This window comes from Zonotrichia albicollis, chromosome 8 (genome assembly GCF_047830755.1).
Source record: "Zonotrichia albicollis isolate bZonAlb1 chromosome 8, bZonAlb1.hap1, whole genome shotgun sequence".
NCBI lineage: Eukaryota > Metazoa > Chordata > Aves > Passeriformes > Passerellidae > Zonotrichia > Zonotrichia albicollis.
The window spans coordinates 19,035,399-19,056,770 of record NC_133826.1 but is presented as its reverse complement, the minus strand read 5'-3'; the positions used below and the strand labels follow the sequence as shown (position 1 = coordinate 19,056,770).

The following is a 21,372-nucleotide window of genomic DNA, read 5'->3' as shown; positions in this document are numbered from 1 at the left end:
TTTTTCATTGTAAGACTTCTCTTTGAGTGAAAACTATTTCAAATGGAAAGGGAAACTGGGAGCACTGCATGAAAGTTCTGTGTGCATTTTTTAGTTAAAATTAAAAAGAATGTCCTGTGTGTATTTTTAATTGTAACCGGAGTAAGTTATTTTCACAAGTGTATGACTCCTATTAGGCACTGTCTCTTTTTATCATCTCTAGCCATTATATTGATAAAGCAAACAGAGAACAAACTTAAAAGCTGATGAACATTTCTTACATTTGCAGAGGAATCACTTCTGACTAAAGTAGGGGATCCACCCTATAAAGGAAAACAAGAAAAGAAAAATTAGCCTTTGTCTTTGGTCATAAACTATAAATGAAACAAAACCTTAGAATGTCTGTTTCATGGCATTTCAAAGGAAGAATATCACAGCCTGAAATCAGTTACACTTATACTTCACTTACTTTATCAATTTGCCAATAGATAAAATAGCCTTTTTTGGTCCAGAAGACCATAAATCATGAAGTATCATATTGTATCTACCTATAATTCATTGCCTAGGAAATAAGAGTATTTCCAAGGTGCAGAAATGTCCTTTACATGCTACATGTTGATTGTCCACATATTAATTGCTTTGAAAACAGGAATTACCTTATTTCATAGTCCTTAAGTAATTTCATATGGACACAAATGAGAAGTCGCTCCATTTTTTGTTTTGTTTATGTATTAAATTTTGTGAAGATTGATTTTTGATACAAATTTTTACTGTTGGCCATTTTATAGACTGGATATTATTTTAGGTTTCATGATAGGTCTTTTGTCAATTAATTCTGCTATTTAATGCAATTTTTTTTGGCTTTTTGAGAAGAGATACACATCTTTGTAAATACTGTATAGCAACTGACATCACTGCTCAGAGATGCAGCTCACTGCCAGCTTTGGAGCTTCCTGGCTTTTATTAGAAATAATGCGGCCAGCAAGCAGCCCTAGGGAAGGGATTGTCCCCCTACACTGATTGGGCACTGATGAAGCTGCCACTTTGAATCCTTGCTCACTTTTGGGCCTCTCAAAGAAGGGCCTTGAGGTGTGGGATTGTGTCCAAAAATGGGAAAGGGGCTGGGGAAGGGTCTGGAGCACAAGCTTTGTGAGGAGCAGCTGAAGGTGCTGGGGTTGTTCAGCCTGGACAAAAGGAGGCTCAGGTGGGTCCTTATTGCTCTCTATGACTCCCTGAAAGGAGGTTGTAGCCAGGTGGGGGCTGGTCCCTTCTTTCAAGCTACAAGCAATAGAACCAGAGGAAATGGCCTCTGGCTGCCCCAGGGGAGGCTCACATTGGATTTTAGGAAACAATTTCTTGACAGAAAGGATTATCAAGTACTGGAGAGGTTGCTGGGGAAGCTGAGTCACCAGCCCCAGAGGTATTGAAAAGACCTGTACATGGAGCACCTAGAGACATGGCTAAGCGGTGACCTTGGCAGTGCTGCGTTACTGGTTGGACCTGAGGCATTCTCCAACCTAAATGATTCCATGATTCTGTAACACTGAAACTTGGCATGATAAGAAATAACTCCTACCATATCAGAACCATCTAACTCACCAAAGGAACAATTAATGTAAATTTTGGAGTACATTAAAATAATTAAGTTGGAAATAAATAGGATCTCACATATTTTTTCAGTTAAATAGTTTAGTAAAAGAAAATGTATAATGAACAAGTAGCACTTACAGAATTTGTCCCAGAACAATCACATCCACCCTGTAAAGAATGCAGAAAGTGTTTGAGATGTCAAGAGCACAGGACTGAAATGGTCCTAGCTACAACTCAAATTACTTCTCCCACCCCAGGCATGCAAACCATAAAGCCACATTTTAACTGCCCAGCTTCTAGCACTGAGTCTGTTTCATCCTATGCAACTGTTCCTGCACTTATTGCTCTGATGGGGCAACAAAATGCTCATTTTTTTATCTTCAAATTTTCTTACCTACAATTTTTACCATAAAAATAATATAATACTTTTTACCTTACAGTAATACTCAGCAAAAGGATGAATACAAAATTCTGAGTAGTACCATAGAAAGCAATTTTTTTTTCTTAACAGGCCAGAGCGCCTGGAGTACATGCAGCAGTTTCATGTTACAGATGATACAGAAAACAGGTGATTTGTACTCAGATAAAACTAACTGAGAAGTGGCCAGGAGTTCACCATTCAGTGTCTCACTCTACACTTTCAATATGCATGAACTTTAGTACTAAAGCAGGTACAGAAGCTGGCATGCATGTGCCAAACAATTACTGCTGGAAGCTCTGGCTTGCTGGATGTCCAAATAACAAAAAGCAAAAGAAAACTATGTGTTGCTGAGGCTTTGGGCAAGAAGGACAGTTCTGTTTTCCTGGTGAAGGAAAACAGTTCTTGTAAATGAAAGATGAGAGAAATAAATCAGAGTCCCTGACACAAGCCTGGCTGAAGACTGTGGAGAAAGAAGTTCGTACCTGTCCACCAGACTGGTTGCCTCCTGAGGAGGATGAACCCTGAAAACATTACATTCTCGTTTAAAGATTTTTCCGTGACCCGTGCATTTAAATACAAAGTAATGTCTTTTACACTTTTAACTGTTTCAAAAGTTGATATTAGTTGAGAGCATAATTTTATCTATAGAAAGATCAATGAGGATAAAATAAACCACAGAATAGTCTGGAAACTTAGGTATTTCTAATCTGGTAATATCTTCTTGAAATATGTACATTGGGGGAAAACCCCTCACAATAACAGCGAAGAAAAAAGATTTCCCACCTGCCCACCATACTGGCTGCTTCCAGATGAGTATGAGTCCTGAAAAAAATAAAAATCACTTGCTTTATATTTAAAATATATGAAGTAATGCCAAATATTTATTACTTTCATTTTTCCTGATGTTAAAACATCAGTTAATACAGTAATTGTATTTTGATTACTCTACTTGCATTTGGAGTTTTACATGGAGCTATGTAAGGAAGAATGAACAAGTCTTTTTCATTCACAGATTAAAAATTGCTGTAATACAATATGAGGCCTCAAACTTTTGTTTGATTAATACTTCAGGTCAAAAATACAAAGATTTAGTATTTACCTGTCCACTGGAGTAGCTGCCACTTTGAGAAGATGACCCCTGCAAAAAGAAGACCCAATTTATTTTTGTTTGAAATGACTTATGGAGAACAAGACTGTTCTACGCACACAATTTTTAATTTTTTTATTCAAACAGTTTTCAGTTTGATTTCACAAGACATGATGCCAGATGTCATAAGAATTTCTAGGAAATTAATGGTTTGGTGTCATTTACTCATTGGGATAATTTTTAAATAGTACAGCCATTTTGAAAGAGAACTGCAAATAATAAATAAAATAGATGCTTACATGTCCACCTGACTGGCTGCCTCCTGGGGAATAAAAATCCTGGAAAAATGTATTTAAAATGAAATTACATTGAAAAACCAAACCCCAAAAACTGGAAAGATCAGATTGGAAGAAAAACACTCCTCCTTTCTTCTCCACATGCCTTAATTTTCTGTCATGGATTATTCAAGAAAAATAAAAAAAAATCTACTGTCTTTATATATAAAAGAGCACATGCCTTTCATGATTATTGATAATTGCTCTTTTGGTGGAAGATATCTTTAGGATACAACAGTTGAAAGAGTTAAATCTCCAACAAAATAATTTCTCAGTCGGTGTCATTAGAATAAATACATTATGTGCCATATAAAAATGATAGGAAAATGAAGCCTTCAAAGTAAGTCATACAGCACAACAAGCAAAGGGTTGCATTTAGAATAAGTGCTGGAAAAATCATGGCATTGAAGCTCTTTGCAGTCAATCAATTATTTAAAAAGTACAAGGACCTGAACAAGTAAATTGTGCTATCACATTTGTGATGTGAGCTTGAGATTCAGGAGCACACCTCAGCATCAGCTGGGATTTCTAGCAGTACTTAAACTCTTTAACCATATCCTCATTCCTGATGGGCTTGAGGGCTTCTGTCCCACACTGGAACTGCCTCAGGCTTTCCACAGGAGATGTAGTTTAGGTTTGGCACTGGGCTGGCACCTGGCACTACATAAAGGAGGGATCGCTTACCCGTTCACTCTGGCGGCCACCAGATGCTGAGGAGGAATCCTAAAAAAGACCAGAATTTGGTTACTGCCATGGAAAATACTACTACTTCTTTCCAAGCAAGGGGGGGAAGCAAAGGGAGGTACTGCTTGTGGGAAGGTTGAAGATGTAGGCTGTAGGATAAGCAGTCTGCAAATTCTTTCTCAGCTCATTTCTGGAGAATGGCATTTCTTTTGAAAGCTGAATCCTGATATAGTGAAATAAAGGAATGAAGTCACATCTCAATCTATTTTATGTCCTCCAGAATGTTGCAGGGGAAAACATCAGCATTTGCAAAGCTGTCTTGATTTTTCAAAGGTCAAAATGTGGTACACATCTGTTGTTACACTTTAGTTTTTTTTCAGAGGGCTTCTTGGACCCTCTGTAGTATCATATTTTAGCTTTCTTGAATATCCATAACAAGATTTGGTTCAGAAACTGCATTGAAGCTATTGACACAGTATACTTGTGACTAAAGTGCACAGCTGAATTTGTAATTATTTGCAGAGAGCAATTTCCTACTAACCAGGACCCTGGAAAAGACTTAAAAATTGTGAAGTCTTATAACAGGCTTTAGCAGAGTTAATAGAATATATACTTTAGTCAGTAGAAAATGCATCTTTTAAAGAAAAGCAGGCAGTTGTCACCACACTACATGAAAACAGACCATTCCTATGCAATATGTAGTTGAAGGAACTTGAATCATGTGTCTGGCATTGGAAAAACAAACAAAATGTAGTGCTAATTTGGGATGGAAAGAGAAGTAGTCATATAAAAATATTGAATTTTGATAGAAATCGTGAAATAAAAAGAGCTTTCTTTGTAATTGCTACTTCTAACAGTAAATTAAAAAATGTTTGATTGGTAGAAGTTGTAACTGTTGTAACTGCAATTTTGTGAAGTTCTTATCATGTACAGCACAATCACGTGACATCAGATAAGGTAAAGGTCTGTGTAAGCACCTAGATACTTTAGAAGGTAGTGAATGAAGATATTGATATTTTTGAGAAGAAATGCTTACACTATCTTCAGTTTCACTGGCTCCCATGGCAGGTGAATCCTGTAAAATAATGCAAAAACATTTATTTTCATGTAAGAAATTCTCTTACATTTTCTTAATTGTGGGGTATACAAAATAGAAGAATAAAACTAGCTAAGTGCTTAGAAACTCAAATTTTACCTAAACTAGGGAATGTGCAAGAAAAGAAAAAATATTTAACTTTACCTGAAAAGAGGCTTAAGGAGAAGAGGCTGGGAAAAAGCCCTCCTTGTAAACATGCATTTTTATAGGGGAGAAACTTTTCAATGAAGTTAAATTGCAAAATTATCATCCTTAATATTAAAAAATCCCATTATTTAAACTTTCAACAGCTTCTGCATAAGTAAGGTATGTAAAGTAAATGCATGAATTATTTTCCTTTTGAATGAGCTAACATATGAGCAATAAAATTGTTAAAGCACTGAATAGTCACAGGGCTAGTCACAGTGAAAAACAGCATGTATAGTGCATCATGTTCTCTTATGATTTTTTTATAATTTTTTGAATTTTGGAAACATTTTGAATTATGGAAACATTTTGAGTTGCTACAAAGGTAAAGAGAAAAAAAAAGTTAAAATGGCATTTTCATGGTCATGGTCACTTAAAAATAACTGAAGCATAGAACCCAGTACACATAAAAACCAACACAGCAAGTTTAAGCTTTTGATGTAGGAGACAAATAACATTTACCTGGCCGTAAGCCTCAGAACCACTATATACAGAAGATCCACCCTGTTCAGAAAACATAAATAATTTTCATATTGCAAACAGGTGCTGCCTTTTTTTTTTTCTCTCTCCTTGCTGTAGGGATCTTCTCGCAGATTAAAATATAATTATTTACTTGCTTATCAGAACTGTTAAGCAACTGAGTTATGTGCCTGTACAATACTAATGTTACATGTTTTTAAAACCAAATTCTAATTCCACTTTTAAACAGACCTCCATCTTGCAGGTAACTCAAAGCTAGCATTGTTGAAAAGAATAACCCATAAAGGTTGGAGGCACCCCAGCTTTTACTGCCCTATAAACTTTCAGGCTACTTAGGTAAAAGTACATACAATTCACTCATTCCTCAAATAAAAGATCACTTTCATTAGTATAATGAGAGCTGAAATACAGATGTAGCTGTATATTTACTTCACCCAGGGTATTGGCCCTCAGCAACATTTACACAAAGTGGAAAAAAAGATTATTTACCTGACCATAGGATTCACTGCTGCCATCATAAGAAGAAGTCCCTCCCTGCAAAGAAAATTTTTAAAAGCTGATTACTTTGATTCTCCCAAGAAAGTACTTTCCATCTTTTGAGGACAGAACAGGCAGAAAATAAAAGTCTGTTATCTCTGCAAAGAAGAAAGAGCACCTACCTGTCCGTAAGATCCACCAGGTCCATAGTAGGAATGCCCTCCCTGCAGAGAAAAGAGAAATTTATTGCTTTGTAGTTAAATGTTCTCTCAAAGAATACTTTTAGGCTGCTCCTGAGCAGGCACAGTGACCAGAATATTTACCTGGTTACCAGAGTAAGAACCGTGGGAAGAACTTGGGCCACCCTGAAAGGAAAACACAGACCAGTTATTTTCTTGCAGATGACAGTTTAAATGCCTGCACACCTGGTTCTCACTTTACCCTTTCTCTCAATTTTAAGCTAAGTTTTATGTGCCTAAGTAAAACTCAAGACCATTGTTTTTAAAGTGGAAGAAATTTTCAGGGAGCAATTTTCTTGGTGAAATTTGAATTCTGCAAAGAAACTGCAGAGACCATTCTATACTGTTCTGTCAAGCTTCACACCACCAGGATACATCAGGGTTGATTTAATTTTTCTGCTCTAAGGGATAACAGTCAGGTCTGAAATTTAATATGTCATAGCACCCACAGTACTGGGAGTGAAGGAACCGGGAGGATGGGAGTCTACATTATCTTGGTGAGGGAGGAAGAGCTACTACCTGTCCATAGGATCCTCCAGGGTAGTAGTAAGGCCCTCCCTGTGCAGAAGACAGAATGGGTTACTGGTTTATATCTGGCTACTTCTTCAGGGAAGGTTTTAGGTGGAGTTTCTGAATAGGGCATTTTATCTGAATGTTTACCTGGTTACCAGAATATGTGTTGTATGAAGAACCTGGGGCTCCCTGAAATGAAAACACAGACTAGCTATTTGCTTGCAAACAGGATGGTGTAAATACCAATGGATCTAAATCTTAATCCAGGGTCGTACTCTTGAACAAGAAGGAACATCTTATCACTAATTTTTTAGTTAGATGAAAGATAATTCCATGGAAGCTGGAAGCACAATTTAGTCTTTTTCTCTGACAGATTGCTTGTTGTAACGTACAGACAGCTGATAGAATTATTAGGTGTTGTGATAGAGTCAACTCTTGGGTGTTATATTTCACAGCAGCCACTATATTGAAAATATAGGAATGAAGATAAAAGTCTGTAATCTTTACAAAGAAGACACAGCACCTACCTCTCCATAAGATCCACCAGAATAGTAGGAAGGCTCTCCCTGCAGAGAAAACAGAAATTTACTGCTTTGTAGTTAAATGTTCTCTCAAAGAATACTTTTAGGCTGCTCCTGAGCAGGCACAGTGACCAGAATATTTACCTGGTTACCAGAGTAAGAACCGTGGGAAGAACTTGGGCCACCCTGAAAGGAAAACACAGACCAGTTATTTTCTTGCAGATGACAGTTTAAATATCTGCACACCTGGTTCTCACTTTACCCTTTCTCTCAATTTTAAGCTAAGTTTTATGTGCCTAAGCAAAACTCAAGACCATTGTTTTTAAAGTGGAAGAAATTTTCAGGGAGCAATTTTCTTGGTGAAATTTGAATTCTGCAAAGAAACTGCAGAGACCATTCTATACTGTTCTGTCAAGCTTCACACCACCAGGATACATCAGGGTTGATTTAATTTTTCTGCTCTAAGGGATAACAGTCAGGTCTGAAATTTAATATGTCATAGCACCCACAATACTGGGAGTGAGGGTCCGGGAGGATGGGAGTCTACATTATCTTGGTGAGGGAGGAAGAGCTACTACCTGTCCATAGGATCCTTCAGGGTAGTAGTAAGGCCCTCCCTGTGCAGAAGACAGAATGGGTTACTGGTTTATATCTGGCTACTTCTTCAGGGAAGGTTTTAGGTGGAGTTTCTGAATAGGGCATTTTATCTGAATGTTTACCTGGTTACCAGAATATGTGCTGTATGAAGAACCTGGGGCTCCCTGAAATGGAAACACAGACTAGCTATTTGCTTGCAAACAGACATTTACATGTGACTCTACTGTGAATTTCTATTCTTTCAAATAAAACTTTACAGCAACGACTAAAACAGAATGCTGGTTTGTACTTTTTTTATAGATAAGGACATCTGTAGCAGGTTCTGTAATTTCCTGTTCAGGTTAAAACATTTGAAAGTACTACTAACATTTAGTTTTCCTTTTCTAATCTCAGGATCCTATGTCATACCTTGCAGACTCCGTGTTTTTATAGATGATCATTACCTTGATGGCCTTTTTAAAAACTGCCAGAATACTGGACTTTCAAAGTGTAAAGAGTATTTAGGAGAGCATGTTTTTCAGCTCATCACTTAAAGGGGAAGACTATTTACCAGTTCCTGACATTCACTATAACTGCCATTTTCCCCTTCTATAAAAATAGGGGAAGCATTATTCTATGGTTAGACTGCTTCCTCTGAGATTATTTGTAGACTAAGATCTTGTTTTTAAATAAAGCTTGGAGAAAAAGCAAAATAATTTCAGTGAGAGGAATTTGGGGATCCACATACATTTTTCCTTTGAAACAAGATGGTTTAAACATGTGTAGCTATGACTCTTAATTTATAATATTCTCCAGGTTTAAAGAGACTGTTTGGTAACTTGCAGCCTTTAAATCTAGAAGAAGGATTTTTGCAAGAATTTCTCAAGGAATCAGAATAAACTGAGTTGGAAGGGACCCAAGAGAATTTTGAGGTTAATCTGCTGGTCCTGCACAGGACCAGCCCCAAGAGTCACACCATGTGCCAGATGCTTCTTGAACTCTGTCAGGCTTGGTGCTGTGAGCACTGCCCTAGGAAGTAGATCACTCTCTCTTTTCTGTAAGATTTAGGAGTGGTAGTTTATGTGTACATATACATCTACCCAGAGCTTGCTTTTTAACTGTTATTAGAATGTAACCTGTCCTGGCCAATCTGTTTACGTGCTACTGTGAGCTGCCATGTGTAGAGGGCCCTGGACAGAAAATGAAGATAAGACCATGAAAGCAAAGATCAAATCTACTGCTACATAATTTATCATAAATTAATTGGATCAGCTGATACGATTGCAAATTGGAAAATAAGTCTCTTGTGCATCAAAGTTGACACAACTGCATTGAGAACTGGTTTTCTAATCTGTCCTATTTTGATGTCTTATTTTCTTCAGGTTGAAAATTTCCTTTAGTTGATAGCAACTAAATACACTCTCCTCAACCAAGCTGTGCTGGATTTCTGTTTAAAACTTTTTTTTTTTGTAATAATTAAAGCATGCAAAGAAAAATGTTTATTAGAATGAAAAAAACTTGCATAAAGGTCTCCACCTTCCTTATAAATGGATTTTTGTACAATCATGCAACAAATAAAAAGATTTTTTCCTCAATGAAGTTTCATTATTATTTATTTTAATGGACTAGTTTATATTTTAAAGCATGTAAACCACAATTACTGCTTAGCCTCAATTAGATGAAAGAGGTGGTATTGCATCTGACCAAAATTGCTGTTGCTGTATTTTAAGTTATTAAGTTCAGAAAGCAGTAATTTCTTTATGCAGTTAGTTTGTTTAAATAGTGTGGGAGTTTTTTACAGAAAGAATAATTAACAAAATGCTTCTTGTTGAAATAGAAAACTCTATACCATTCAAATGAGTTTATGTAAATACAGCTTCAATAAAAGATTCAGGAATACATATCTTGATAGAAGACAAGTTACTTTAAAATCCAAGGTGACTTTAAAAGCCAGGAGCCTGGTAGAGCTAGTCTATAATGTCCACATAAACACATTCCTTGGCCTTTTTCCTGGACCAGAGGCATTGCTTAAGAGAAAAGTTTATCCACTGCAGCTGACATTGAAATTTCAATTATTCTCTTTATAGGAAAGAACAGTTTAAATGTTAATTTAAGAGATTATATCTTGAAATACGTATCAAATTTTGATATTTTTATTCACAGCAGTTTATTGCACCAGTGAGAAATACAAGGAAACTAAGCTGGATGCAACTATGAACTGTGGTTACTGCAAAGTATATTGACTGGTTTTTGAACACAATGAATAATTGGCACATAATAGTTAAGTGACAGAGCATGTGGATCACCAAGAACAGTTACAGAAAATTAGTGGTCAAATGGTAATTATGAAGTTAAGTGGAACTTATTCTTTCATTTAATTGTATATGGTTCTACTCATATTAAGGAAATCACCATTAATATTTAGTGTTAACCAACTGGCCATATTTACAGGTGAGTGATTAAAAGCATTCCATTATGTAGAAGGAAGTATAAACTCAGAAATATAATTACCGGTCTATGACCACTGCTTCCATCAGGACAAATGCAACCACCCTACAAATTAAAAAAAAAACAACAAAAAAACAAAACAAAAAAAACCCCAATTATTGCTTTGTGAAAATTTAAAATAAAATCTTATTTCAGTTGCAAAAACTGTTTAGGGGAAGAAAGTCTGTGAGACTATAAAGAAGGTATGACTTCTGTACCTAGAACAAATGAGGGGACAGCACAGATGTGTACTGTTAACATTTGCTTTGGAAGTCAGGCTGATAATGCATCTCCCATTGGGATGTCCCAATGACAGATGCCTCAGCAAGAGAGAAGTATAAGGTAGTGAAGAGAATGCCATTATGCTATCATCAGTAAAACACGTGTTATGTTGAAACAGTGCTAAAAAGTGATTTCAGAGAGCCATTTCTGATAAATTTAATATGAATAGGGCCACTTCATTTACAAATTAATGCATATCATCACCAATCTTCCATGTAAAACTACTTAAAGCCTGATTTCTGAATTTAATTAGTTTAATTAATAGGAATCTATCTGAAGAAGACCAGTTAAAAATAAGGAAAATCCTGACCTGATTACTTGATCCACTGGTTGCAATAAATGATCCACCCTGTGAAAAAAAATTATATTTTATTAAAGCATTCTATTAGAATCTAAAGTACAAAACTATGTAGTGAGAAACACTATTATAAACTCTATTCCTTCCTGCACCAATTAACATAACCTGTTGGATTTTTGTAAAAATATAAATTAGAATGAAACCTAATTAAGCAACTTGATAAAATTCACAGGAAATGGGCATTAGGGAAACTAATTAAGAAAACTCTTACCTTCCAGAGCTCAGAGATTGTCTGCAATGCTGATTTAAACTCCAAACTCTCTGAGACAGAGGACTATGCTACTGTTAAATCTACATAATGCTGGTGTAGCAGGATTTCAAACCCCTAGGATGGGTAGCAATCCAAGATATTAAGAAAAACAGAACAAGGTGCCACTCTGGATCAGTTAAATTTCACATAATTCTCTAATATAAGCACTGCTACAGCATATATTCTGTATATCCTACAGAACATGAAAGTTGGACCTAATTTTGTAACAGAAGTACGCAATCCCTAAAATGTACCTTCTTACCAAATGCAAAATGAAACAATTATATGTATGACCATTGCAATGAAGAATGCAAGGATGTTTCTAAAATAAGAATCTGAAAAGAAGTAGTTTGTTCTTTTCAGAGTAATTTTACAAAGTGTTATGTAAAGAAACACCTGCAATTCTTACCTGGTTAGTGGGGTGAAGGAACAGAAGAAACTGTATTTTCTGAGTCTAATATCATTATTTACAACTGTACAAAATTACAACATTATAGGGAAATGCTGTGAAATCAAAATAGCATCCTTCAAAAAAAATTACTGGAACCTAACTTTCAATATGATCTATAGTTTATCAGAAGTCCCCTTGATATTATGCAGTTGACAGTACATTATTACCTGCATGTCAGAGTGGCTGCCGTTTGAAGGAGAAGAGGCATTCTGTGAAGAAAAAAAAATACTCATATCTGTAAGGGTAATAAAATAAAATATATTCTATTTGGGAAGAAAGACCTAACCCTAAAGAGAATTAGTTGTTTTTTGTGGACATTAGATCTTTCTCTTTTTTTGTAGGTAATACACAAGGAGCTGGAAGCTTACTACTACCAGCAGTTGTTCAAAAAAAGGGACAGGAATGGTTTACCTGTACATCATAGGCTCTTCTGCTTAGAACATGTGATGTGTCCTGTAAAAGAATAATAACATTTACAATGAGGAGATGAAAATTCTGTGATCACTGATAGGTATTTTTTTCTTTCCATATTATTTATTTATTAGAGCACTAGACCCGTTACTGTGTGCATTGAGTAGGAATGCATTATTATAAAATAAAAGACTATTTGCTTACAATTTTTATAAGGCTCCTACTGAGTCTGGCTTGCAAATATACAGTACAGATATATCTGTATATCCTATTATGAGCATCATAAAATAGGAAATTTTACTGTTCCTTACTTATTATTCTATCTTTCTTCAGCTAAAATGTTAGCTGTCCTTTGTTTGTATGATACTCATTTAATTTTAACTTTAGCTAGGACCAAATCTGTATGTGCTTAATGAAGAACAGGAATTTGAGCTAGGCTATACTTCAAAGCATGATTTTTATGTCTTTTTCTTTTTTTTTTTTTCTCATATATATACTTTCTTTAAAGAGATTCATCCAAAGAACAAATACCCAAGTAATTTTATTTTCCTTTTCCCTCATGCAGGAAGATATTGACTACTATAAACATGATTAGGGAAAAATTAGGTATATTTAAGACAGGTTAGGTATAGTTAGGTCTAAAATCCTACAAGCAGGCAAAAAGTAAAAGAAGAAAAGTGTTACTTACTCGGGCAACAACAACTTTCTTCTTTGCACAACCAGAACGCTGCAAAGGAGCCACAAGACTGTTAGTACTTTATAGCTGTAGTTGTCTACACTAAATACTTTAACTAAAATCTGCTACTTGTTAGGGTGATATTTGGAAAAGGAAGATGTCCAGAGATTTTGTTTTATTAGCAGAAAGATTCTTTAAAAGCATATTCTTTGTCTGTTTTCAGTTTATCTCTTTCAACAGAAGTTCCTGCTTGGGGGAGTCTCCCTCATCCCTCAGCTGAACCACTCTAGTTTAGTACACAATTTGTATATGGATCCTTTCTCTCTCTTTTTTTTTACTTTTTAGCATTCCCCATCCTTCTTTGTGAAAGGCTTTAGATGCCAACTCTTTTACAAAGCAGTCCAGCCATACAGACTGGATAGAGATAACCAAGGGAATACTAACATACTTCATGTACTAAGGAGGAAGTGAGGAGGCTGCTAAACAGGGCTGATGAAGGATTTTTTTTTCAGAACATTTTTAATTGAACCTAATGCAATGAATTCAAGAGGAAAAACAGGGAAAACAATGAAGCAGAATAGTGAATGGCTGAGAACTAAAGAGGCAAGTAGCTGATGACAGAAGGTTACTCTAGATGGCAGTAAAATGAAAAGAGGCTGTGACGGATGGAAACAGCTTTTCTGGGAACAGAAACGTGTAGAGAAAATGTAATTTATTTACACATAAATTATTTACACAACACTGCATTTGCTTGGTCACAATCTATTCATGGTAATCACTGTTTCTGTTTGTAGGACAGAGGGAAAGTCTTGACAGAGAGAGTAATACTGGGTAATACCAGGCAAAAATGTTACTTTACAACAGCAGCATGTAAGTGACATTAAATCTGAGTAAGTGAGAAAAGCTTGACATGCCTCATGTACACGGGTGATTAATGCCCAAATTATCCAGCCAAAATGGACATATTATGAAGAAAATATATTAGTATACATTCTTAGAAGTATTGTGTCATTTGAAATAATTGTGCAGCAGCCTTGAGTACAGAGAAATAATTAACTTTTTGAAGGGTAGTATAAAGCAATCATATAATAAAGGTGCACAGGTCTAATATAGAAGTGTTTAGTTACTAACATTGTCATTAATCATTAGGATTTGAACACTATAGAACAAACAAAGTACTTACCTGACTATTGGCACTGTAGGTAGTGTCATTCTGGAAAAGAATACATTATTTCATTTTTAAAAGATTTAAATAAAGTAAGCTTAAAGAAAATAAATTGTTTCTGATATTGCATACAGACATAACAAAAATAACTTTTGCTCCCATTCTCCACAGCTTTGTCTAAATTAGTTTGAAATTCTACCATTGCAGGTGGAAAAACACTGTAATAACAACCTTAGTACGGTACAAATGTAACATGAAAAGCAGTGGAATATCTGTCCTTTCTTCTTGCATTCATTGTATGTATTTAAAGATTTTCTTGCAGGTTTTTTTTTAAATTAATGTAAAATGTACCCTTAGATTTTGAGAAAAATATCTGTTTCTGCAAAGCCATTAAATTATTTTTTTTTTCATATTTCGTTTCATCCAGTTAAATGCATTTAAAAGCATTAACTGTATCTGTAAACATATAGTGACAATTTTCAGCAAGAGAAGAGGCAGTTGCTGAAACAGCTGTTAGTGTGGAAACTCAGCATTTTTCTGGATCATTCTGCTCCAAAGACTGCATCTAGCAGAGCAATATTTTCTCATCTACATGAAAAATGTTGTGATGAAAATATGTTAGAGAAAGCATACTCACATCATCACAGGCGTTGGGATTACTATCATATGAGGAATCTTGTGAGTCCTAGAAGAACATCAGATACAAGTTATTTCCTCACAAAAATGAATTGCTACAAATACACTTTCATGTTTACTCTACACAACAGAAGAGATGCTCATGCAAGGAAGAAGCTGAGTTAAATTAAATTAGGATCTTTATACAAAGAAAAGGAGCCAAACCCATAGCTGCAATAGTGGCTGACAGAAAATATTCCAATCCTCAGTAAAGAAAAAAACCCAATAAAACAAATCCAAATCATAGAAATCACTGAAACAATTATGTTTTATTAGATCTTTTAGTTGATGTAGGGACTATGTAACTAGGAGAAAGAACTACTTACTTGATTATCATAATAGGTATCTGAGGATGATCCACCCTTTAAAACAAACAAAAAACTCAATCAAAATTGGAGAAAGCTACAATATAGAAAACCTGATTTTGAGCAGAGGTTAAAGTTTATATGAAGTAATGTATAAGTAGTGAAATAGAGTATTACTTACTTGGCCACCACCATAGTTTTGTGAGTAGGATCCATCCTATAAAACAAACAAATATAAATTTTACTTCAGAAGAAACTGTGATTTGGTTCAGAGGCTGTAAAGCTGGAATAAACAATTGCCTAGAATTCCTTTGAACAAATACAATTTTCAAGATATTTGGATAAATTATCAAACATTATAAAAATTCTTACCAGGAGAAAATCAAGGTCTGCCTACCTGGTTGTCACCATAATTTTGGGAGGATGATGATCCACTCTGCTAAAAAAAAACAACAACAAAATAATTAGAATTTACATCATTTCCATCACCATATTGCCCATCAGATATTGATCAGTCATCACAGAAGTTAAAACCATCATAACACCTTGGTGGGAGGCAATACTTACTTGGCTACCACCATAGTACGAATCACCCTGTGAAAACAAAACAGCAGCAGTCATAATGCTGGAGAGCTGAATACAGCTGTCCTATGTTGCTGAGTTCTATGGAAATTCTATTTAACTTCCAATTTTATGTAAGTGGAATTTCAGGGCTGATAAGAAGTATGTTTGCAGAGAATGAGTTACAGACTGGACATGGAGAGACTCTGCAAGAGTCTATATCCCCATGTGTAAGAAAACTGTACTGTGGATTAGAATTGCTTTAAATGTTTTTACCAATGGAAAATAAAGATCTACCTACCTGACCACCCTGTGATCCACCCTGTGATCCACCCTGTAAAGCAGACAAAATGGCTTTAGAACTCACTGTTTGACCATGGAATATTTTTGATGAAAGCTATGATACTTGCTTAGGAAGAGTAAGAAGCAGAGGGAGATATGCAATATGGATATAATTTCTAATGTAACAAGCATAGATTGCCAGTAATGCAATGGTAAATACTAGATGAGACATAAATCAAAGAACCTCAAACATGTAGCTTTAAGTAATGTCTAGTGCACAGATGAGCTCCATTCTGAATACTTTCTACAGAATATATCTTTTTTTTTCTCCTACAGAAAACCTAATTTATACAAATGGAATCAATTTATACAAATTCTCCCAGTAGCATTATTATACAGGAAAATGTGACCTGTGAGATACAGTGGCCTTGAGGAAAAGGTTTTCAATAAAACACTCAGTATGTTTCAATGTGCCCTCTTTAGAAGAGGACTATAACTCCTTCCAGTGAAATCAGGAGAGACTTTTGTAGAAGTATTAGTGTCAAAAGTGCATAATAAGAACAGTGAAATACTGAATTATTTAAGTGACTGGGATATTTGCTATTCACTAAAATGGGACTGAGGCTTCATTCAGAACAGTCAGAGAAAAATGAAATTAAAAGTATCATCTTTCAATATTCTAGAAGATTTCAGAACAAAATTTAACCATTTTCTTAAGTCTTAAAAAGAAATAGGTCCTCTTAAAAAAAGCTATTATAAAATATATACCTATTAAATATATAATTCTATCAAGTTATAATAATTTATTACACACAATGCATTGTATATACTGTACCACATAATAATAATACATTGTATCAACATCTATGTTGTTTGCATATTTACAAGAATAGTATATATTTATATATATTGCTAAAACACAGATAGATTGTTGAAGCAATCTATCCAATTTTTCTATTTCTTGTGACAACTCAGTAAGAATCAAAAGAAATATTGTGAATAAAAAGGAAATAATCTGTGCCATTTTCTGCCTAATTTTTAGCATCACAGGGATGAGTTCTTTAAACATAGGTGACATCTCTTAGGCTAGTGTTTTGTAGAGCTCCAACACTTGAACTTGCAACATATACACATCTATAGCTCACTGCACAATCTTTTTTTCAGGGACTTCAGGTGAAGTCCTAAAATATTTTCTGGCTTCTGATAGGAAAAGAGAGGCTGGTGAGCTCCAGCCCTGATTTAAGTCATGCCAATTAAGTAACTGAAGCAGACTTCGTAATTCCAGAATCTGGCCTTAATGTCCTATTTAATTAGACATTTCAAAATATAATGCTAGGTAAAAGGGGCATAAAAGGCTCCAAAGTCCTTGTGATATTCCTGTGTATAGGAAGACAGTGAGTTCTAATCTCAAAATTTGTAAGATAACATGGATTTGTGCAATATGAATCTGAATTTGGTACTAATTGAGTTAGTGGCAAAACTAATTTCGGATGCATCTTAAAATAAGAAAAGAAAGCCCATTTACCTGGTGGCAGGGATTGCTATCATAGGAGGAACCCTGTCAAAAACCAACCAGACAAAAAAGTAAATGCCATTTTTCTTTCAAAGTAATTAATTTCCTTAAAATTTCCTATGTGAAAATTAGTGTAACAAAATTCAACATATAACTTTACAGAGGGTGAGTTTAGTTTTACTTAACCTTTTAAGTGTGTGGCTTTATCTTCTGTCACTCTCATACCCCCATATAAGCATCAAGACACTTTCAAACAGATGATCAAAGGAAAACTTTTGAGCTACATGGAAAGCAGTAGGGTGGTAATTGATGTCTCTCTGTATCATTCCTTGATTGGGATGATCCTTTGATCTCCTCTTGATTGGTAAAGAAGAACTGGGTGGGGATTTTTTGGAAGTAACTGTTACTGTTGGGTGACCATCTATCTAAATGTGGCCATCAATCTCTTGCTAGATTCACCACCATGGATTTTAGGCAAGGTTTCTGCTCAGAGCCATCCTTTGACTGTTTTGAGTATATTTTGTGATAAGAGTATGAGGAACAGTACACAGAAAAGGTTCTACCCTGGTTGTCACCCTCCCATTATTACAGTACAGGTCTTTTCTTGATAAGTCAACCTGTGACACAGCTTAGTGGAAATAACATATTCTGCAGTGTTTATCACTTCCATTGCTGGTAACAGTGTCCTTGTTGTACTGCTCCTTATGATGCTTCCAGAGGCATTTCCATTCATTCTTAACTTACATTAATCCTAGTATTTCTGCTAAATACTGCTTAAAATGTCTGTATCTATGACTATCTCTCATTCTGGTTGCTTTGCTCAATATATTTATTTAAATGTAGATTTACTATTGGCCTCATCCATGATCCTTTCCCCTGGGATCTCATCACTGAATATATTGTTTTTACACCATTGTAGATATAGACAAGTTAAAATGAAACCAGGATGAAAACTACTAATGTAATTATTGCTCCATTTGAGCCACTGTCTATTCCTGTTCTTTTTTATAGAAAATAAATGGAGCAACATCCAAAAATTCCCAAGCAAACACTTTATATATTCAATGAGTAGACAGATTAATCACTTATTTGTTTTCCCTGTGTAACTCTGAAAGGAAGCAGCCACTTCATATTGGTTACAATGCCCATCAATATCAGCCTTTCTTGACTTCTGTGATAGTCAAGTTCATGCAACAATGAAAACAATAGATTTCAAACTACAAAAATTATAAAAAATATTAAAAACATGTCAGTATTGCAAAGAAAGCTGGGTCAAGTTTTCAAATAGTTTGGAGAAAAAGTCTTACTTGTCCACAACCACTGCTGCCAAAATAAGCTGCAGATCCACCCTGCTGGGGAAAAGAAAAAGAGCACTCATGATCCAAATATTTGCATTCTCTCTTCTCATTTCAAACACAGATAGAAATTTTCAAGGACTTTAGCTGCCAGACTGCTTCAAAAGCAGAAGACCAGCTATATCCAACTCTAAATTATTTGGTAAAATAATAAGAATGTTGAATAACAAAGTGCATCAGAAAGCTGAGAGCTGAACACACTCCTTTCTACAGGGAAAAGTGCAGCTTCAGTGAGCCAATTGTTGCCAAAGCCCGTGTGAAAAACAGTTCACAGGACTTAATTCTATAGAGATACTACATTGTTTCAAGTTAGAAACCACTGGATTCTCAATACATATATGGGAGCATCACATAGATGCTGAATAATGACTAATGACTGAGTGATGCTTACCTGCCCATAGGAGCTGCCACCTTGAGACTGAGAACCCTGTCAGAAAGAGACAGAGTCAGTTGTAAAAAGAGCTGTGTTAAGTGTAGTTCCAGCACAGCAGAAGCAGAATCACAGAATACCAGAGGGAAAAGCCCATTTCCATTAAAGGTTCCTCTCACCTATGTTACTTTGCCCCTCATGGTATTTCAGTGGCACAAACCAAATTCAAGAACCACTCAGAAATACCCTGAAGGAAAAAACCACCCGTGTCCCAAAGCCCATGGCTGCAGGACAGGCTCCTACAGAAAAGCTCAACACATTTCAGCAACAAAGTCTCACCTGGCCGTAGGACTGGCTGCCTTGGGAGCCCTTTAAATAAAGAGAAGATAATTACCACCTTGGCAATGAGGCTTCTTTCTACAGCATGATATCTATGGCAATAAGAATGCATGTGGGATTCCCTAAAAGGTTCTTCTGTGCCAGAGGACACAGAGCAGTGTGCTAACAGCTGTGCATCTGTGCAGCACATTGTCTTATTCTCTGCAGAAGCTGTGGCCCAAATTGGCCCACAGACTGCCAAGGGAAACATCACTCTCAAAGGTCTTCCAGTCATGCCAGTCACAGAGAGACCAGTGAAGAACTTTCTACAGAGCAGCCAGTTTGCTTACCTGGCCATAGGAGCTGCTGCTGCCTGAGAAACTTGGTCCACCCTAAGACAAGGAAACCATTTGGTTACTTCCTTTTCAGTAAGGGGTCCAGCCTGCATTAGCAACAGCAAGCAGCTACATCCTAAAGCCATGCAGGGCAGAGTGCAGAGCCAGGCATCTCCTGGCCCTCCTGAGGATGCTGAGTGTGATGATTTCACACACTGGCATTCCAGATCAATGAGTTGCACTTGCATAGATGTTGAGTGAGAATTGACACATTCAGAGTAAGTGTCCTTTGCAGTTCAAATTCTGAGGGTTTGCTAAGTGCCTTTATAGCGCCAATTGTGAAGTGCTGTATTCTGATTGGTGACTGACTGATGCTTACCTGGCCATAGGAACTGCCACCTTGAGGCTGGTACCCCTGTGGGAAATTAATGATTGATTCACAGTTACTCTATTTGTGAAGCAGTTGTCTCTCTAATGTCTATTTTTAGGGTAAGAAAACAGAATAAGAGAATGTACATACTGTACTGATTAACTAGACTTATTTTGATATTTCTTATTCAGGAGAAATAGGTGATCACAGTGTGTTTATTGAATGACAATCATAGAGTAGGTTTACATCTGTCTCAGACAGTACTCTGATCTTAGGAGAATTTTTCGGGAAGGGACAAAACATTTTCTTATTATGTTTACTTTCCCTTCTTTTTTTCAGACACTGGGCTTGGATGGCTAATGCTGAATACTAGGTGAATATTGGTTTCATATATTTGTATTTTCCATTGGCCCCAATTGCATAATTCCCTTCAGCTGAGAGAAAACTAAGGTGAAAAGTAATTTTAAAAAATTAAGACGACCTAAGAAAAAATATAGCTTCATAAAATGGAAACCAAACAATGCAATTCAAAGTAGCAGGTCAAATGAATTAACCAGGGATGACTGTATTTAAAAAAAAAATTCTCATTAATATAAAATTACTGTGGTTATAATTTGCTGTTGCAATCTGCCTTTAATATAATCTCAAAAAAGTGCAGTTGTTTCATGTACCTGCAGACCTGTGCCACTGCTGCCTGGCAGGGTTATGAAGACAGGAATTACCAAAAAGTATTTGAAGTATGCTGTTTAATTTTGCTGTCTGACATAGAGATCCTGACAAAACTCATAGCTATCTTAGGGCTTCTTTATTGTACATAAAAACTGTGAAGGGAGGTCAACATTCATTAGTTGCAGGCTTCAAGATAAATTCTTAATTCATCTGAGAATCTGACCCAAGGCTCTTTAATTTCTCAACGCTACTTCTCTGCTGACAGCAAAGCAAGCAGCAAAGAACTGACAATAAATTTGTATTATTCTGTCAATTGCAATGAGAACATCATTAAATAGACTATTTCTACCATAAA

At 35.8% G+C, this 21,372-nt stretch overlaps 1 protein-coding gene across 1 annotated transcript in view; it reads right to left on the bottom strand.

Moving 5' to 3' along the window:
* LOC106630780 (uncharacterized) overlaps positions 1 to 21,372 on the bottom strand; it is a 73,199-nt gene that overhangs the window by 10,427 nt on the left and 41,400 nt on the right. The window contains exons 24-59 of the mRNA XM_074546159.1: positions 20,358 to 20,393; positions 19,994 to 20,035; positions 19,665 to 19,694; positions 19,347 to 19,382; positions 18,908 to 18,952; positions 17,613 to 17,645; positions 16,107 to 16,139; positions 15,812 to 15,838; positions 15,642 to 15,683; positions 15,426 to 15,461; positions 15,266 to 15,301; positions 14,902 to 14,949; positions 14,283 to 14,312; positions 13,112 to 13,150; positions 12,424 to 12,465; positions 12,180 to 12,221; positions 11,264 to 11,302; positions 10,696 to 10,737; positions 8,328 to 8,369; positions 8,187 to 8,225; positions 7,753 to 7,794; positions 7,615 to 7,653; positions 7,235 to 7,276; positions 7,094 to 7,132; positions 6,659 to 6,700; positions 6,518 to 6,559; positions 6,348 to 6,392; positions 5,841 to 5,882; positions 5,133 to 5,171; positions 4,097 to 4,135; positions 3,377 to 3,415; positions 3,090 to 3,128; positions 2,774 to 2,812; positions 2,473 to 2,511; positions 1,708 to 1,737; positions 261 to 302 (exon numbers count right to left, since the gene is read on the bottom strand). Coding sequence (XP_074402260.1) covers positions 261 to 302; positions 1,708 to 1,737; positions 2,473 to 2,511; positions 2,774 to 2,812; positions 3,090 to 3,128; positions 3,377 to 3,415; positions 4,097 to 4,135; positions 5,133 to 5,171; positions 5,841 to 5,882; positions 6,348 to 6,392; positions 6,518 to 6,559; positions 6,659 to 6,700; positions 7,094 to 7,132; positions 7,235 to 7,276; positions 7,615 to 7,653; positions 7,753 to 7,794; positions 8,187 to 8,225; positions 8,328 to 8,369; positions 10,696 to 10,737; positions 11,264 to 11,302; positions 12,180 to 12,221; positions 12,424 to 12,465; positions 13,112 to 13,150; positions 14,283 to 14,312; positions 14,902 to 14,949; positions 15,266 to 15,301; positions 15,426 to 15,461; positions 15,642 to 15,683; positions 15,812 to 15,838; positions 16,107 to 16,139; positions 17,613 to 17,645; positions 18,908 to 18,952; positions 19,347 to 19,382; positions 19,665 to 19,694; positions 19,994 to 20,035; positions 20,358 to 20,393 — 1,398 coding nt within the window. The remainder of the gene's footprint in view (positions 1 to 260; positions 303 to 1,707; positions 1,738 to 2,472; positions 2,512 to 2,773; positions 2,813 to 3,089; positions 3,129 to 3,376; positions 3,416 to 4,096; positions 4,136 to 5,132; positions 5,172 to 5,840; positions 5,883 to 6,347; positions 6,393 to 6,517; positions 6,560 to 6,658; positions 6,701 to 7,093; positions 7,133 to 7,234; positions 7,277 to 7,614; positions 7,654 to 7,752; positions 7,795 to 8,186; positions 8,226 to 8,327; positions 8,370 to 10,695; positions 10,738 to 11,263; positions 11,303 to 12,179; positions 12,222 to 12,423; positions 12,466 to 13,111; positions 13,151 to 14,282; positions 14,313 to 14,901; positions 14,950 to 15,265; positions 15,302 to 15,425; positions 15,462 to 15,641; positions 15,684 to 15,811; positions 15,839 to 16,106; positions 16,140 to 17,612; positions 17,646 to 18,907; positions 18,953 to 19,346; positions 19,383 to 19,664; positions 19,695 to 19,993; positions 20,036 to 20,357; positions 20,394 to 21,372) is intronic.